At 38.7% G+C, this 18369-nt stretch overlaps 2 protein-coding genes across 3 annotated transcripts; one reads left to right on the forward strand and one right to left on the reverse strand.

Moving 5' to 3' along the window:
* Positions 1 to 1580: 1580 nt before the first annotated feature.
* On the reverse strand, positions 1581 to 7249 carry LOC121336372 (putative Dol-P-Glc:Glc(2)Man(9)GlcNAc(2)-PP-Dol alpha-1,2-glucosyltransferase). Of its 2 annotated transcripts, XM_041405448.1 has the most exons (3): positions 6960 to 7182; positions 6543 to 6740; positions 1581 to 4720 (listed from the first exon to the last, which is right to left on the reverse strand). In XM_041405448.1, exons 1-3 carry the CDS (start codon positions 7122 to 7124, stop codon positions 3665 to 3667), a joined length of 1419 nt encoding a protein of 472 aa, XP_041261382.1. In that variant the 5' UTR covers positions 7125 to 7182; the 3' UTR covers positions 1581 to 3664. The 2 variants fall into 2 exon arrangements, with proteins under 2 accessions (XP_041261382.1, XP_041261383.1); XM_041405449.1 differs by lacking the exon at positions 1581 to 4720 and having other exon boundaries at positions 4732 to 6740; positions 6960 to 7249.
* Positions 7182 to 9408, forward strand: TPRKB (TP53RK binding protein). The gene is made up of 4 exons (XM_041405451.1): positions 7182 to 7456; positions 7880 to 8002; positions 8289 to 8465; positions 9295 to 9408. The coding sequence occupies exons 1-4, from the start codon at positions 7316 to 7318 to the stop codon at positions 9379 to 9381; spliced, it is 528 nt and encodes a 175-aa protein (XP_041261385.1). The 5' UTR covers positions 7182 to 7315; the 3' UTR covers positions 9382 to 9408.
* The last annotated feature ends 8961 nt before the right edge of the window (positions 9409 to 18369 follow it).

The raw sequence follows: 18369 nt of genomic DNA on the forward strand, positions 1-18369 counted from the left end.
CAAGTTTCATTTTGTTCTCATAGAACAGAAATGAAAATTTCACAAACAGAAAAAATGCAGGAAAGACACTTTAAAGACGAACAAAACTTGTTCTAGTAAAACTTAACATACTGCCTGTATTTAAAATTAACAAGGACATTATAGCTACATCAGTTAGCCATGAGAGAACTTGAAGTTTTCTAATTATGAGTGTTGCTGGAACAACATTATGATTTCAAGCAGCATGGCACGAAGCACTTGGTCACCTCAACAAGACAGCACAGGACTGCCACCTTGTGAACAACAAAAAACACCACAACTGCATTAGTAGGACAAAATTCAACTGCCCCCAGACACTACAAAAATACTTTTTCCTTACTTTCTAACAGAAGCCATCCATTTATTTATCAACCCTCTAGAAAATTAACAGAAAAATATTTCAGCATTGCTTATGGTACAAAATTCTCGCTAATTTTGAACATGAATATGTGCTGTCAAGGAAGTTATAAGGAATGAAATATAGAATGCTCACAAACTGCAGGAAATGCAGTTCACAGCATAAAGCATTATCAAACTTCCTATCTTGCTGAATAACAACATATTTGTAACTAAAAGGGGAAAAAAAGGTTCAATTGTTTGTGACCGTTCAGCTAGCTTTATTATTCCAACAGTTACTGAAAAATAATCTTATTTCTAAGAAACATTAAAACTGAGCCTTTTTTTCAAAGCAGCCATTATAGAAATGTCAGCTATGCTATTTTTTATTTTACCTTGAATACTTCAAGAAATCAGTGTGATTTTATTCTAAATTGATAACTAATAAAATTTACAAGAAATTAACATTTTAAAGCTGTTGTAAGAAATTTTACTGACACATGCTGAGAATTAACTTAAACTAAGCAATTATAGTTCTATTGAATGTAGAAGACCTTGGCAACATTAAGCAGGATAAATACAGCCCTTTTTGCATGTCTTTAAGGAAAACAGCTAACAAATTTACAACTACAATGGAAATATTTCAGGTGCAAAATACAAAAGTCCATTTTTCAATGGATTTCAACATAGCAGTGTTACTGCTATTTGTCAAAATAGGAAATAATAATGGAATTTGGAGACCATTCTTTATGACCAGTTCTGATACAATATAACGCCTCTGATTTCTGGGCTGACTTGGCTAACATTGAATATTACCTGCAAACACCCTCAGGCTCATAGGCAAAAGTGAAAATGTAGCTTTATTCTACAAATGCATTCTCCTTTCATACTTTAGTAACTCATCAACTTCCCTCTTTATTTAAATTTTTATCAACTCAGCCTGCTTTCAAATGAGCAAAATATATTAAGCATCATTTTAAATTAAAACCAGTAAGTATAGTGATAAATTCCATTATAAAATATTATGCCATTTCATAGTACTGGTTAAACAGCCCCAACAGGTCACAGGTCTCTCTATGTGTAATTTTTCTAGTGTCTCCTGGGTGGAGCTCATTAGAAAGGTATTGTGCTCTAAATTTTGGTGGATGTTTTGCATTCACTTTTCAGAAAAAAGTTTTAAAATTGTTTTTAAAATTGTACATATTTAAACTGGTTCTTTTCACTTGAAGTACAGCTGCTACTTCTGTTAAAAATAGGAAACATGAACAGTCTCTCAGCAAAGCTGATCACCAATTTGAACCAGTAAAAACAGACATGCTGGATAAAACACCTGTTGACTATGCAGGGATCTTTGCAAAGGAATTTTTTTTCTCAAGGGAATTAACACCTGCTCCCCTACATAAAACCAGAAAAAAAGCTTGGATCTAAGATACAACTTGGAATACTAGACAGTGCACCATGCCTTTCCATGTTACCATTCCAACTCAGTATTTCAGGGCACAAATAAAATTGTACTTAAGCAGACAAATGCTCTTTATCTTATAATTTTATTGGCATGGCATACAAAAACAAAATTGGAAGCAGAAGGCACACAAGACTTCCCCTCCCATATCTGTGATACTGAAATCACAACACAACATCCTGGACTCTGCCAGAACCACACTGGATTCTTCAAAAGCAATCCATTTCAGGTTTCTTTTGTCCCTTCAATGTGAAGAAGTAAATGGGGACTGATTGAAAATGGCTTTCCCTATGGTACACACTGACAACAAATTACCAGGCTGGCAAAAGGCCAAGAAGCAAAAAGCAACCTAGCAAATATCCTGAATTCAATACAAACACACCTACTCATTGAGAGTGGCTGGAGGTTTCCTTAGGAGAAGCAGGGCTGCAGAGGCATTGATCAGAATCTGGGCTCACCACACCCATCACAGGGCTAGAACAGGGAAGGAATTGGAGCCAGGACAGGGATCTTCATGGTGTAAAAGAAAACAGTAACAGTACTGACCTGAGCCTGTAACTCTCCAGACCTGGCCTCCTGAGAAACGATTCCAATTCCAAGTGACTTGAGTGGCAATGATACCATGTTTGAACAGATTAGGCTGAAGTATTATCATTACAGAATAATGAATTTAAAGAAGATACACAGTGCCTGAAGTTTTGGAGCCCACTCTCCCCTGCCACATACTGTAGCAATCAAATATTTTTGAAACTTAATATAAGTGATTTACTTACAGGAACTATTTAAGCCTTCATTTACTCTGATGATAGTGCACACCAGATGCTTTTAAATATATATACATACATACATGTGTACATACATTGCATTTCATCTTTGTCAAACAGAATATATACACTCAAGTTCCATTAAACATGAAAAATACTTAAAAGAATAGTTCAATAATGCTATTAGTACTTCTTGAAGATTACACATCAAAGATCTTTGAAACACTCAGTGCAACTCAGAAGTGCACTCAGAGTCGATTTCAGCCCAAACCTGAGAGCACAGAACCACAGGACATAAAAGCTCAATTATTTAAGAGGGCTGCAATCCACTGCACGTTGCAGTCTGACATCTGTAAACTGCTCCCTTTCCAACAGGTCACATTACCAACTGCCATTTATGTTTTATTGTACCGTAACACTTATTCCTCCAAAGAAGGTGCACACACATAGCATCCGCTGTGTTTTCTAAATATCAGTTTGAAACAAAATGTTCAAAATTCTCTAGGGGTTTAAGAGCCCATCCTGCTTAGAAAACTAATGTAAGCATTTACTGACAAAAAAAGTAATGAAAATTCAGCGAGACGTAGGAGGCTTTGAAAACGTTGTACTTTAATAGTGGTTTATGCTTTGACCACTAGTAAACCTAGAAGGAAATGGCCTGATTTGAGGAATAAATATGCAGACAGATAAATAAACAAAAAGGTTGAATATACTGAAATCCCTCTTTTGTAAAAGAGAAACCTCTGAAACATACTTATAAACTATTTTACCTTCAAAGGCATGTTATATTTTATTATGAAAAATGAAAGTAAACATCTCCCTTATTTTACATTAATTACAGAAAGTTCTTCTCACATTTCCCCTCATACTGAATTTTAAAATTTTCATAAATTCAGTATATGGAGTATCTTCACATTATAACAGATCTTGCATTTGTTTGCAACAATATAAGCAAAGAGCTTACTTCCCAGTTCCAGCTAGGGAAAATAGTCCTTACATGATGCAAAACATACTGTTTCATTCCAGAGTCCAGTCCTGAAACAGAACTGTGTTTTCTTACAGGTATAAAAGTGTCAAAAAAAAGTCACCACATAAACCTCTGTACTTCATCACTATTTTCCCATTGGAATGTTCTATTTAGAAAAAGATAAAGAGTTACAGCATTTACTAAAATATAAAAAGCCAGCTCCAGAAGTTGTCTATATAGAGACAGAAATGGAATATTGAGCCTATATATTAAGAATGGCAAAATAAAGTAACGAAATTCTAGCAGTTTTTGAGGAACTGTGACTGCTAATAAACATACAAAATACATTAAGATCCAGAAAATTGATTTTGATTTTAGTGTATCAGCAAAACTCCAGCCAGCAAATATATAGAATGGAACTAACAGGTATTTTACAAGCTCATGTCTTTGGAACACTTTTCTCCAGACGTAAAATGTATAATGTCTGTTGTCTGCTAGTAAATACTTATGGACATAGGTAAATCTCCAGATCAGGAATAAAGAGATGACAGTGACTAAGCTATACTGCACAGGGTGCTTTCGCAATGACAAAAGGAATTTCCTGATTTTAGTAGGGGTCAGTAAATGAGGAAATGAAAAAAAAACAGTAAAGGACAGAAAATAGAACAGCTGAGGAAAGTGCAAACAGGCTTCATGACTACTTCTATCACCAACAACTATTCCACCATTGATGAAGACAAAAACAAAGAAAAGAGATACTAATATGATGTATGGCCAAGTTAAAGCAATAAGTGTAACTAAATTTCTGGGTGACAAGAGATATTCAACAAGAAACTGCAGCATTCTGGTCAAATCTGAAAATGATCCTTTCCTGGAAGAAATCTTTTCATCTTTCTTTTTCTGTAACTCAATCTTCCAGGCTTCATTTAGCTTCTCTGCAACAACATTTCCAGCACAAAAAACTGTCCACACAATATTTGTCTGACGAAACATGAAGCCACAAAGTCCAAGGAGAGCAGAAGTTTTATGGTTACCATAAAGGCACATTAAATAGGAAAAAAGAGTAAAAAATACTGATCCTGGATCCGTATAATAAAGGAATGTAAAAAAATAAAGGGTGGGAAACACTGCAAGACTTAATGCAGACAAGATTCTCTGGAAACCAGACACAGCCTAAAGAAGAAGCAGAAAAATGTGGTTAGACAATGTCCAATAACATAAAATAGTATATTAAAAGAAAACTAGTATAACTCTTGAGAATCCCATTAACACAATATAACATCTCCTATGTTCTCTGTTTCCATTGTTGCACAAATGCTGTATTTTTCTTAAGCTCCTGCTATGTTAATACAGTTACTCAACGTTAAAATCAAAGTGAAAAGCACAGAATGTTACTGCAGATGATTTAAAAAGATGGCAATGAAAATACATCAACTTCTTTCAGTGTCAGGTGTGCACATATCTGTGGTATTAAAATCATGGTGGGGGCACAACTGCTCCCATACTTTGGATAAAAAGGCTGCATTAATGGGCAGAAGAAGATAAAATCAATGGTCTATTCCTCTGCAATCTCACCATGAGATTCTGTTTATCTGTGTGACAGCACCATTCTGTGTCTCTACTATCACCTCTTTTGAACCCAGTCCACAGAGAGGCCAACTCCAAGTTTCTGATCTTTGATGTAGCTTTTATTATTCATCCTCATTATAATTAATGAGTCAGAAAAGAAATTTTTAAAAAGGTAGGAGACCATGCAGTTAAAAACTCTTCCCAATTATTCCACTCACTACATGACAACACCACAAATCACAACATTAAAAAATGCTGCATGATATTTCTGAATGGTGTAGTGGGGGGTGAATCAGCCACTCATGACCTCACAAGAGGAACAGAGAAAACACTGAAGTCAAAGAAATGTGAAAAGATAACAAAATGCTTGGACTACCATCATGAAACTTGTTCATACATTTGTGTTTCCACTTTAAAGTATAAAATTAAAAGTGGAAACCATTTATTTAATCTGATCTAATTCTGTACCCTGTTATCATTTGCTTAAAAATGAAGAGATTTCCTCTAAGAAAATACACCAATTTTCTTTGTAGTAAAAGAATCCTTCAGTTATCAGGGAACAGGAAAAAAATGTTCCTGTTAAAAGTCAAACAAAGTAACTTTACTAATAGGCAGGATTTTAAATAGGCCATTAACCACTAAAACAATTTATTTATTGAATCTGAATACCACCCAGTGGTGGTGCTTCAGATTTTTAAATACACAGCATTCTTGTATGCAAGCTGAACTGTTACAGTCTGGATGTGGGGACAGCTAGACAGGCAAAAACTGGCTGGATGATGACCTGGTTACACTCTACCCAAAGGGCAGTAACAAGCCAAGTACCACAGGGATCAGTGCTGGGACCTGTCCTCTTTAATGGCTGTATCAAAGACAAGAAAGCAGCAAGAGGACACTGCCACCAAGTCTGCATTCGACACTCTATGAGCAGGACCAGGCAATTTGCTCAAGAGCACAGGTGACATCCAGAGCGACCCACAGAGGCTGGAGGAATGGGGTAACGAAAATATGATGAAATTCAACATGGCCAAATGCAAACACCTGCAGCTGAAAAATGAGAAATCCCCTTAAATGACACAGGCTGCTCACAGAGCAGCTGTTCATGTTTTGTGAGGACTCTTAAGCAATTCCAACGACATGAGCATCCAGACCTTTGGATATTAAGTCTGCATATCTACTAACTTTTATTTCAACAGAACTCCTTCTACTTATGCGCAAGAATGAATTTTTAGAGGACTGCACCTTGTGCGAGAAAAAAATATTAAAAAAAAATTAGAGAATAGGAATGTGCCTTCTTGGCCAAACTGGTGGTGGTACTCGCAGTACATAAAACTGAGAACACCTCACATATGTAGTGAAGGGAACATACGCTAAGCCACCAAAGTTGCTTGTACGAGTGCACAGCATTGCTTTACTCTGACCGTACCTTATTCTTCTGATGGATCTTGAACAGAAGCAAATAGAGCAAATAGAAGTTCCCAGCACTGAAGAGGAGATTGATAAACCTGAGCATTCCCACGGAGCACACCACGCTCCCCGTCCAGCCGAGCAGCCACGCCGCGGGCTTCACGGCTCCCACCGAGAGCAGGTACAGGCCGGGCAGCGTGGTGATCATGGGGTCCCACTGCAAAGCGACACACCGCGTCACGGAGCCGCGCCACGGCCACACCGCCCGGCCACGGCCCCTCGGCTCGGCCCGCAGCCTCCCACAGCTCCTGGCACCGCCGCCCCGAGAGTCCTGAACTCTGCCCTGCCCGGCCGCTGCTCCACCCGCCATAAAACCCGACACCCTCCACCCCGAGCGGGGCTGCAGCGCTGCTGCCAGGGCGAGTCCCTCCCTGACCTGCAGGAAGCGGCCGTGGCAATAGGCCTGCGCCTGCGGGACGTGGAACACCTCGTCCATGTAGGGCCCGCGCTGTCGGCGGCTGACGGCCGCGAAGAGCAGGCACGACAGAAGGAAGACGCCGCTCATGGCGCCCGAGAAGCCGTAGGCCTCGGCCCGCTCCATGCCGGCTCCGCGCCGGCCGCGATGGGGCCGCCCTTCCGGGGAGGGGCGAGGGGCGGCAGGGGCCGGGCGGGAAGGGACGCGGCGCCGGGAAGCGGGGGGATTCCTGAGGGAAGCGCTGAGCCCGCGGTGTGAGGGGCCGCGTGTTGTTAGCGCTGTGTTTTCCACGGGACGAGCGGCCGATACCCGGGCGGATGGAGCGAACGCACCGGCTGGAGCTGTTCCCTGAGCGCAGCGTCACGCTGCTCCTCTTCCAGCACGTGAAAAATGCCGCTGCTCTGCGGAAAAAAGCCATGGAAGGGTCCATTGACGGAGCACTGATAAACCCTGCGACGGTGAGTGCGTGCTGGAGGGACTCAGCGAAGCTGGCCCGTGTCTCAGGCGCTGTCACACGAGCTGCTGTGCGCAAGTGCCCTCCTTTGATTCATTGCCGTGCCCTACCGCGGAAGGGGTCGGCTCTGTCAAACAGAGCCTGTGCAAGATTGGCCAAAAACACTGTTTTGATTGATTTCACATCCTGCTTCGTGGAGTTTAAATCAGCCTCATGTGTAAACCCTAGTGCTAATTAATTCACGCTGTCTAAAATCTACTATTTGGTGCCTTTTTTCTGATTTAACCCATAAATAGTTTCAGAATCTAGTCCTTTTTTTTTTTTTTTTTTTTTTTAGAATTACCCTATCAAAATGAAGTGGTCAGGATTTTTTTCAGATTTCAAAACATTAAGTTAATTCTGTATAACTCTTTCTGTTGTTTTACAGATTGTAGATCCTTTTCAGATTCTTGTGGCAGCCAACAAAGCCGTGCATCTACAGAAGATAGGTAAAATGAAGACCAGAACACTCTATGCAGAAATTATTTTCAGCCTTTCACCAAGCAACAATGTAAGATTTATTGAAAAAATTTCTTTTTCACCAGAAAAGCTTGCTAAGATCCACACAGCCAAACTAAGTACATGTATTCCTTTAACACTCTACGTAGCTACTAGTAGAAGTTTTTAATTGTTATTTTTAATAACACTAACATGCTGTTATGGTTTGTAGCTTGTCAGAATTCCATTAATGTAAAATGTCTGTCAATTTATACTCTTGGTGTATCTGACACAGTAACTGAAAAGGTTCCTTATATGTAGTGAGAAAGTGACTGATATTTTTTTTTCTCCTTTTTCAGATTTCAGATGCTTTTAAAAAGTTTGGCATTTCAGACAGCGACACAGCAGTACTCATTGTACTCGTGGTGGATGGAGACAAGAATGTAAACCTGGCAGATATAGCATCTCAGGTGGAAGGCCAGCAGGTTTCCCTAGATGAACTCCCCCAGCTAACAGACATTGCCAAAGTTAAAAAGGTGTGTAGCCAAAAAAGAGGACTGACATGGAGAAAAGGGACAGTTTATTTAGTTGTCTTGATTAAATATCAAGATATATAATTAACTTAGGATCTGTATTTCTTTACCACAACTGAAAACTTGTTTTAAGCAGGCCTTAATTATTTCTTAGATTTTTTTTAGTTGAAGCAAATTTTAGTTGTCACACCCTAACATCACAATATTTAAGTCTTCAAATTATTAACGTTGTCAGGGAATTAGAGCATAAAAATAAATTTCTAATTGCTGCCTATCATCCAAGAACTTTTGATTCCTGTTTTTCAGGCAAAAATTAATTTAATTTAAAATTTCAGTCCAGAGCATTTTCATAAGCTTAAGTACATTGATAGGCCCAGTAGGGATGGTTAAAATAAAAACAGGTTAATTAGCTCTTAGGAGCTGTCTTGGGGCATATATGCTCTTAACAGATTACCATATGCTAAATAGATATATTAAATAGACATGTCTTCTATGTGATAAAATTCAAGTAACTTAAATCATCTTTATCATGTCTGTCAGATTGATAGGAGACATATGAATAAAATTGGACAAATCGTAGCATTTAACATATGGAGATAAAAGTGCTGCTCTCATTCAGTTTCTTAGCTTTCCTTATTCTTGCAGTTTCAGAATTTGCTTCAGTCCAAATTTTGTCTTGCAGTCACAAGAAGATAGGAATTTCCAATATAAAAGTGGGAGAGAGGGGAATAAATTTTTCTTATGTACATAGTTTTAGAAGGTATGTCATCAGCTTTTTCTTCCTTACACATCCTTCCTGTTTTTCTTGTTTGTTTGTTTTTTTTCTCTGCAGATGTACAAAGTTACTCCACAGGAAGAAAAAATCGGAACCTTATTGGATAGTGTTGTTTGCAGAATGTCAACAAAAGATGTTTTGTGAAAAGGTGGAAATAAATTTCACAGGAAGTGAAGTAGTACTGAGTAGTGTGATGACATCTGAGCTTTAACCAGGCTTGGACACAAGGGTAACCTGAGCTGTATTCTAAGCACAGAGAGCCTGCCAAGCAGAATTTGCCATTGACATTTTGGTCTTTTTTCTCAACAAGGGAGAGTTGGCAGTACTTTAAGCTGAACTTAAGCAAAAGGCTTGGAAATTTGTACTTACTTTTGTCTTTTGTCAAGTGTTTTGGTAGTCCCAGACAGAGTTCAAACATTGTAAATCATTTTTATTAACCGTGCTCTGATTTGTTTTAGTTTCGCAACCCAATGGATAATATCCTTTTAACAATACTACTGCCAGAAAAGGCATCTTTACAGCCCAAGTATTTCTGATGGACTAGAAAGAGGAAATTTTCCATAAACAATCAGCAACATCTCTCTCTTTGTGCTCCTGGGACAGAGTTGCTGCCCAGTCTTTGAGGACAGGAAGGGGCAGAGGGGTGCCATGCCAGCCAGTGGCAGTGTGGAGCAGGGGCATCAGAGATGTGTTCAATGAAGAATAAGGTCAGTGTGGATCATGCTGTGGTGGTGTAAGCACCTGACAGTCTGATGTCATCCACGCTGGCTTTAAAGGGTAAGGACTTCATAACACTGGTGTGTGCATGGTGATGCTGAACTCATAGGCAGTTGCAGTTGCAGAATTCGTAGACAAATTTGCATCATAGGTGGTATCCGCTTAAATTGTCAATAGAGCTTACATGGTATTCTTAAAGGACATAAAACTTGGTTTTTTTGAAGCCCTGCTAGGAAAGGCTATCAAAGGGAACTAGGAGGACTATTGATTTCCAGCAGTCACCAGGTGCAACAGCTGTGAATGTGCATCATTTAACCACATGCATGCAGCCTGTTTAAATACTGTCCTAATTAAGTAGCAATCCATACTGTTGGGTTTTTTATGCTGTACTGTTTTTCTGAGATGTGCATAAAACTATAGCTGTCTGCATTTTTTTCCTGATGTTTTCTGATGTATTATGATTTGTATACTTAAAAGGTCTTTGGAAGAGAATGCCTCACATTCTTACACACACATTTTGAAGGAGAGGTGGGCCTTAGTGTTGAAATGTTGTCCTGTCCAGTAAACAGACCAGCGAACTGACACATAGACCTGGTTTTGTTTGTGTTTAATGCAGAAATGTACAGCTTCAGTTTTGCATTATGATTTCAGTTAAGTCTTCCCTTAGTTAAAACAAAGAAGTACAAATACCATCTTACTAACTAAGCCAATAGCAAATTTAGTTACGAAGTACTAAGGGAATTACAAGGTTTATCAAAGGATTAGAGCACAGCACAATGGCTGTGCTGACGTCTTGCTTTAAGGATGGCTTTACAGAATGCATCATTGTCTCTAAAGGGAAACGTGAGGCAGTAGTGAAAAATGGAGCTTGGAAGGACTTGAGTCTTTAAAAACAAAAGTCCAGTTGGTACATGGAATATATCATAAGGTTCACTGGCTGAACCTTTTGTTAGTTTAAAATAACAGCAGACAGGCTTACTTAAGCCACTGCCTTTTTTGAACACGTGTAAAACATCTGTCCAGTCTGTTTAGTACAGGAGAAATAATAATAAAATGATTGCTGCATAAAAGTTTTGACACACCAGTTCCAAACTTGGGTTCCCAGTTTCTGCTTCTCCATCTATTTCATTAGTGTAGAGACATTAAATAGCTCATTACTGTTGACATAAGTTAAATTGCGATTTACTGTGAGACCCAAATGAGGTGTTTTCATGGGTGGATTTACAGGAAATTATTTTGGGAGCTGAAGTCTCCAGTGTCATTCAGCCAGGCAGATGATTTGAGTCTCTTTGCGTTGAAGACTATGCCCTGCAAGACCACAGGTTTTCACAAGGTGTGGTTGCATTATCCAAGTTAAATGAGTTATTTACAAAACCTGGTAATAAAAGTAGATTTTGTTCACCCTGCAAAGATACAGTTGTTTTTCTGAACACATTAAAAATTATTTAATTTAGATCTCTAATGTTACTGTTAAATCAACTAAGTCTTTTCCAGGATAGCAAAATTTTAAGAAAAATGCTTTTCAACACATTTAATGTTCTGCAACAGTCTTTTCTGAACTTTTATACCTCATCTCCTCTATCACAAGGTGAAAGAGGGAACTGAAGTATTTTCAATACTTTATTTGGACCTCCAGTGCTTCAGAGGCAGGATTATATCTACAGAATTTATAAATTTAACAATTAAATGCTACATCACGATGTGTGGCCAATTGTTCTAGGGTTTTTTTTTTTCCCCTTGGTGGGGTGCATTTTGGATTTTGTGTTTGACTTCCAGCACATTGAGGCCAATGCCTGTCCCACAACCCTGATCACTGGGGGTTTTTGTGGTGCTGTCTGAATGTGTAGGTCCCTCTCCCATCTCGTGTACTTCAAACATATATTGACAAGGGAGGGCCCATCCTTTTGTGTTCACTTGTAATGTTCATCCTACACGTTTTATGAGTGGGTCCCTATGTTCTGTGACCATGTATTTAATGTGCTAATCATCTGTTTTCTTAAGTATTCGTTTGTGTGCTGTTCTCCAGGGAGCATCATCAAAGCACTGCTCCCATGTTACAGCACGTTGAGCAGGTGGTGTCTTACAAGGGTGCCTGCACAGGTGGGGTAATGCTGGCAGAGAGCAGCGTCCATGGAGGAGCACCAACTCCACCACCTCACTGCCTGCTGAGAGCTCACACCGCTGTCTCTGGTGCTACACTGACCTTTGTTAACACTCCTGGAGCTCTTAGAGACATTTCAGTTTATATACCCCTCCTGACTGTGGATGGTTACCAAAATGGGGTAGTTGTCTGCAGGTACTACCTGATTACAAATGTGTATCTGAGTCTGTAAAATGTAAATATCTTGCAGAGCTTTTTGGGGGTTTTTTGTTTGGTTGGTTTTTTTGTTTTTTTTTTTTTTTTTTTTTTTTTTTTTTTTTTTTTTTTTTTTTTTTTTTTTTTTTTTTTTTTTTTTTTTTTTTTTTTTTTGGTGTTTTTTTTTTTTTTTTTGTTTTTTTTTTTTTTTTTTTTTTTTTTTTTTTTTTTTTAATTGGGATACTGTGTATTAGTTTAGGCAATGCTAAAGTTTGGGGTTTAAGCTGAGTTTAATCTCCCAAGGCTTGGACTATTGTCTCCAGCACTCACTGTCCCTCAGAGTTGCCAGTCCATTGATGTGTGCTCATCAGGTGTAGACAACCAAAAAAGAGTTGAACAGAAACTGCCAAATAGCCCTATGTCCAGAAAGCTTTCAGGCTGTCTGAGTGGGGTTACTTCCTTGAAAATGTGGGAGCATGGAACACCCCCCACCAGTGATGGGCTGGTGTATGTAGGAGGTGGCGCTGCCATGAGATGTTAATGAATTATGGAAAAGCAAGTGGTGGTTGCAGATAAATACATACAAGATGGAGACTGAGCCAGCTGGTTCTGTGACAAAGGATTCACAAAAGCAGCTTATTTCATCATTTTATTCCTGAGTTTACAAAGTCATTACCATAAATTAAAGGTAATGGATGCAAGTCCCATATAAACTTTCTTCAGCAATGGAGATGAGAATTTGACTTTTTCAGTGATCTTCCTTTGCCAACAGAATAGCTGGGTTTGTTGATTATTTTTTATTATGTTGCTGTGACACAGCAGATTATTTCCCTGCTTACAGTGTATGTTTTACCATGGATTGGGACAGGCAAACTTAGCAGAGGTAGAGACTTAGGAAGTTCACAAATGGAAAGCTGGGGTGGACATACAAAATACTGAACAATAAAACAGAAATTGAACTCTTCTTTCTAGAACATCGTGCTTAAAGTTTCATATACATGCTGATGGTAATATAAATGTGTACAGGTCAAACAGGTCTCTTGTTTTTCACAAAATTATGTTCTGTACATGGCTTGTTAAATTGCTTCATGGATTCGCTTCCACAAGTAGCAAGCATTTAAGCAGTTTCAAGTAAACTGAAATACACTGGGAGCATTTTTAGTACCTCTTGAGTATGGATAATTGACACGAATACCTCTTTAAATATTTGACAATGAAAGTTCCTATACTGCTGCTATAAGGATGAATCCTTTCTTGACCAGACTCCCCAGAGTGCTCCTAGAAGGATCATGATGATCACTGTGTAAAGGGTGTGGACTGTAACAAGATCATCTCCATGCTGGTGCTGGAACCCAGAGGTGCTGTGCCAGTTCTCACTTCTGTTTCCATTAGTTTTCTGTCTGTGAGCACGGAGAGAATGGATCCTGATGTAACAAAAAACAAGATCCAGGTTAAAAATTATTCTTCTTTATTAAAAGGTCAGTAGTGTTTGTAATGAAATCCAGAGTGTGCATTGAATCATTGACTAGATTTGGGAAAGAGCTCTTCAGATTGTCTGGAGCTAATGAAATAGTTTCTATAATTGGAAATGCAAAACATTTACCAGCCATTTGGTATTTCTCTCCCACTGACAGGCACAGTGACTGGATATGGGCTTGTTAGAGGAAAAACAGTGTTCTTACTCCTCACTATTGATACAGATCATTGTATGGGAAGAAACACACCCTTTCATTTTGTAATATTATGAAAGTGGCAGGGTTCAAATAAAACATTACAGTTTTCAAAGCTTTAATGTATGGGGATAAGCACAGCATGTGATCTTCCCATCCTGTTCTGGCATGTTTTTCTATCTCTGCTTTTCAGAGCGGACTTGTATCAAGGTTTTCATCAAGCAAAGATACCAGTCAGGAGTAACTACATAAAGCATATCTGCAGGAGTCTCTGCAGTAACATTTGACATTGCTTTGTCACCTTTCCCAAAGGGTTTGAAACTAGAAGTATTCACCTATGGCAACAGACCTCCAGTTATTACCTACACTGAAAATTGCCTGCTAAGCCCCAGTGCTAAGTCCTTGTTCCTCCTGCTTTCGCCATTTTTTAATTTAATTTTTTTTTAAGAGAAAAGAAGTGTTTAATGTGCACAATTACATCTGAACTGGAATGCCAAAAGGAGATTAACTAGCTTGTGATTTTCACATTCGTTAGGAAGGGGTCTGAGGTGGATTAGATATATTCAGGTCTGGTTCATACGTGTTCCTGCTGTTACTGTGACAGAAGAGTAGAGATTACCACAAATGTCAGCACAGATAGACCTTATCAGTAAAAACAAACTTTAAACCACAAATTACATACTTAGGCACACTTGGAAGAGAGCTGTCAAAACTGATTTGTTAAAACTCTAAGACTAGGAAACGCAATTTCCAAAAGGGAATTAATCAATAAACGAGAAGTTCTGCCCTTGAGCTTTTACAGAAGGTAATTACAGAATTAGACATTTAACATTTCATCAGGACAGTCTGTCATGTGTGGCTGCAAATCAAATAACACAGTGCATGATCATTTGGGAGCATCATGTGGAGACCACGAGAGGAATATTCTGGCAATAAATAGTTTGCTTTTCTAGTCCTGCCTGAGGGGAATGCAGTATATGCAGCTTACCTTCTGCAAGCATTCATGGTGTCTGGGTGATTGAGTTCCCACTGCGTCAGATTTCTTCTTGGAGAGAGGAAAAAAGCTTATTCTCGTTTCCTTGCACAAAATGAGAAAATTTTCTCTCAGTACCAACAAAAAGAATCTTCTTTCCAAGCCCACCAACTTGACCAACAGTAATCTCAGAACACTTCTTATGTGTCAATGAAAGCTCTCAAATTAATGGTTTCTAAAGCTGATTTTGACACAGTTCTTCAAGAAATTCCCTTGAGCAGTTCACAAGGCAAGTTATGAGTAATCCCAGTGACTGGCTTCTTTTAGCTGCTGGGATCTCTAGTTATAAACAGTAGCTCGCTGCTGAAGTGTTGCCAAATTTATAACAACACAAGTAATGCACAGATGGAGGGTGGTAGTGATGAAAAATGCAGGATGAGCTGTAACAGAATTACTTTCTATTAGATCACAAGCTATTCTGGGGTAAAACTTAGTTCCTTTCTACAACTGTAATTTGGTTTAAATTGCCTTGAGTGAAATTTCAAGCCACCATCACTTACATATGCTGTAATACTCAAAATATTTTTTATGAAAAAAGCAGACCGCTTTTCAAAAAGCTTTGACTTTTATAATATGATCACATTCAATAAGCAGTCAATACGCAATATATCACGACAAAAAAACCACATTTTGATATCCAGGGTTAGTAACGGTCACATACATCCCATTATTCCATGACCACCTGGAGCCATTAATTACCAAGAGGCTGTGCCAATGCAGAGTTTCTCCCAAGCTGGGTGTTGCATGATCAGCGGGGTTAATGGTGGGTTTGGTATTACCAATTCAATGCCCCTGTAATAATTTGTAGGGCTTGTAAACAAACACATTTAAATTTGCAATTTATAAAGACAGACCAAAACCCTTCTTTCCCAAAACACTTTATTGCATCATCTTTAAAATAACTGTATTTCTTAATTAACTGTTACTTTCAGCTTATTGTCACATATAATTGCTATTAAGAACAAATCTGAACTTGTAGTTCTGGTGCATTTCTAAAGGCTTTTGCCTCTCCTTCATATATGTCCTGGTTACAGCATTTATGTTTTTATATAAATAAAACTGGTTCCTTTAGTTTTATTAAAACAACTAGTAATTTCCAAATATGTCCTGGAAGAATCACTTACACCCCAGAAAGTTAAGACTGAGTTTGTGATTAAAACTGTGTCACTGGAACCAGTGAAGCTACCAAGAACAAAGACTCATTCTTCATTATTAGTAATATATTAAATATAGGAAAACAGAAATATTACAATGACTTGGAAGAAGGAATTCTGACATCAGTAAAGAATTACTGACTTGTATCAGTTCTAGCTTTTTCAGTCCTGATCTTGAGAATATAGGCAGTTACAACCCTTGGATTTGGTTTTCTTAAATAATATAAGCATGGATAGATGCAGCAATAAAGGTATATTCTGCTCCAGCTACAAAAGGCCTGCCAAGGGGAGCAGGGCCCTGCCCCAAGAGTGCTCCATTGTGCTGAGCACCTTTGTGCTCAGCACCGCCCATGTGCCTGGCAAGCCAGCCTCAGCAATGGGGCTGCTTTCACTGCTCTGCTCAGGCTGAGACAACCACAAAGCCCAGAGCTGCAGGGACTGAAGAAGGCGTGCCAAGAGGAGCACTGCCCCAGCACTGCTCCCTGCACCTAGCCTCAGTGACAGCCTGCTTTCACTGTTCCACCTAGGGTTAGGGTCAGGCTCAGGGCTGAGAAAAGCACAAAGCTTAGAACTTCAGGGACGTTGCAACTACAAAAGGCATGCAAACGGGAGCAATTCATGTCATCTCCCTTCACCTGATGACAATAGCTTTATTTCAGAATTTTCTTTGTTTTTGACCATTGAATTTCTTGCCATTATAACCCTGCCCCAGTCCATTTGTTTCACTTTTCTCGCTGACTTTGAGGTTTCATTTTCATTCATTTCAAAATCTTATGATTTCAAACTGTACCAATTCAGCAAGGTTTGGTCCATATCCCTGCGCTTCGTGCCATCCCATTCCATTTTAATTTTTTTACTTTGGTTCAGAAATTTCAACAATGAAATCTTGAAAACAGAGAAGAAAGTGTAACAAACACTCTGGAAGGGAAATACGATATGATTTAAAAAATGCAATGGAAAAAAAAGAAAATTTGGGAATGCAGTGACTCAAACGAATTTGACTGGGATGAAATGAGGTGCAGTGAAAAGGACTAAAAATTACCAAAATTAAATTTACTAAAGTCCCAAAATCAGGGAATGAAGTCAAACAAAAAGACAGGAGAAGAAATTAATCAAATGAAATGCTTAAAGAAAAAAAATCTGCAACAAAGGGAAAACAATCAAATGGCATGGGATGACATAAAGTGCAGGGAAATAGACCACACCTTTCCAAATTGATCCTCATTGAAATGGCAAGATTTCCTTTGAGGAAATGAAGAATTTCCTTTCATAAAAGGAAATGAAGTCTTGAAAACAGAGAAAAAAGTGAAACAAATGAACTAGGTAGGAATTGTAATGACATTAAATTGTATGGAAAGAAATAAAAGAAACCAATAAATTAAAATCGTTACATCCATAAGAGTAATTCAAGGAGCAATGAGGAAAATATCAAAGAGAAGGGGTAGAAAATTCTGATGTCAAATGCTGGAAGACAGAAATGGTAACAATGAGGATTGGCCTGTTTTACAAGCAACTAAGCTGGACAGTTCCCCATGCAACTGAGCACAGCCAGCCAGGAGGGACTCCTCAGGGGAGGGAGAAGTGCGAGGTGAGCATGTTAATTTTCAGCAGAAACCTAATTGTCCCAGCCATTTATTGTGCATATTTGCCAATATATAGGACACTTGCTATATACATACATGCTGTCACATACATACTGCTTGTGGGGCTCCATGAAAGGTAAAAAAAAATGACAAATGGTCGACTGCAGAAAGGATTAGAGAGTATCTTATCTATATGAAAATCTGTAGGTTATGATTAACTATGGTTAACTATTCTTATTCAGCTGAAAAATTCCAGCTGACTGATTTAGTAATCTAAAAATGCTTAGAACAGAATACATCACTGGAACTCAATTTCTCATACCATGTATGCATGAAGAGAAAACCCTAAGCACTGCACAGCATTAAATGTTAGAAGAAATGTGAAGAGTGGTGTTTTCCTAGTATTTTTATGAACATGGTTCTACTTTTAAAACTATTCTAACAGTCAGGCTGCTTTAATGGGACTGATAACAATAGTCTGTAGCTGGGACTGACATCCATGGATTTCATTATTCCTATGACACTTTAGGATTAGATTCCTTATGCCACAGAACCTATTAGGCTGGAAAAGACCTCTGAGTCCAACCTTTGAACACCACCTTGACAACTACACCTGGCGCTGAGCGCCACATCCAGCCTGTCCTTGAACACCTCCAGGACCATGACTCTACCACCTCCC

Source organism: Onychostruthus taczanowskii, unplaced genomic scaffold (genome assembly GCF_017590055.1).
Source record: "Onychostruthus taczanowskii isolate IOZ18803 unplaced genomic scaffold, ASM1759005v1 scaffold23, whole genome shotgun sequence".
Lineage (NCBI taxonomy): Eukaryota > Metazoa > Chordata > Aves > Passeriformes > Passeridae > Onychostruthus > Onychostruthus taczanowskii.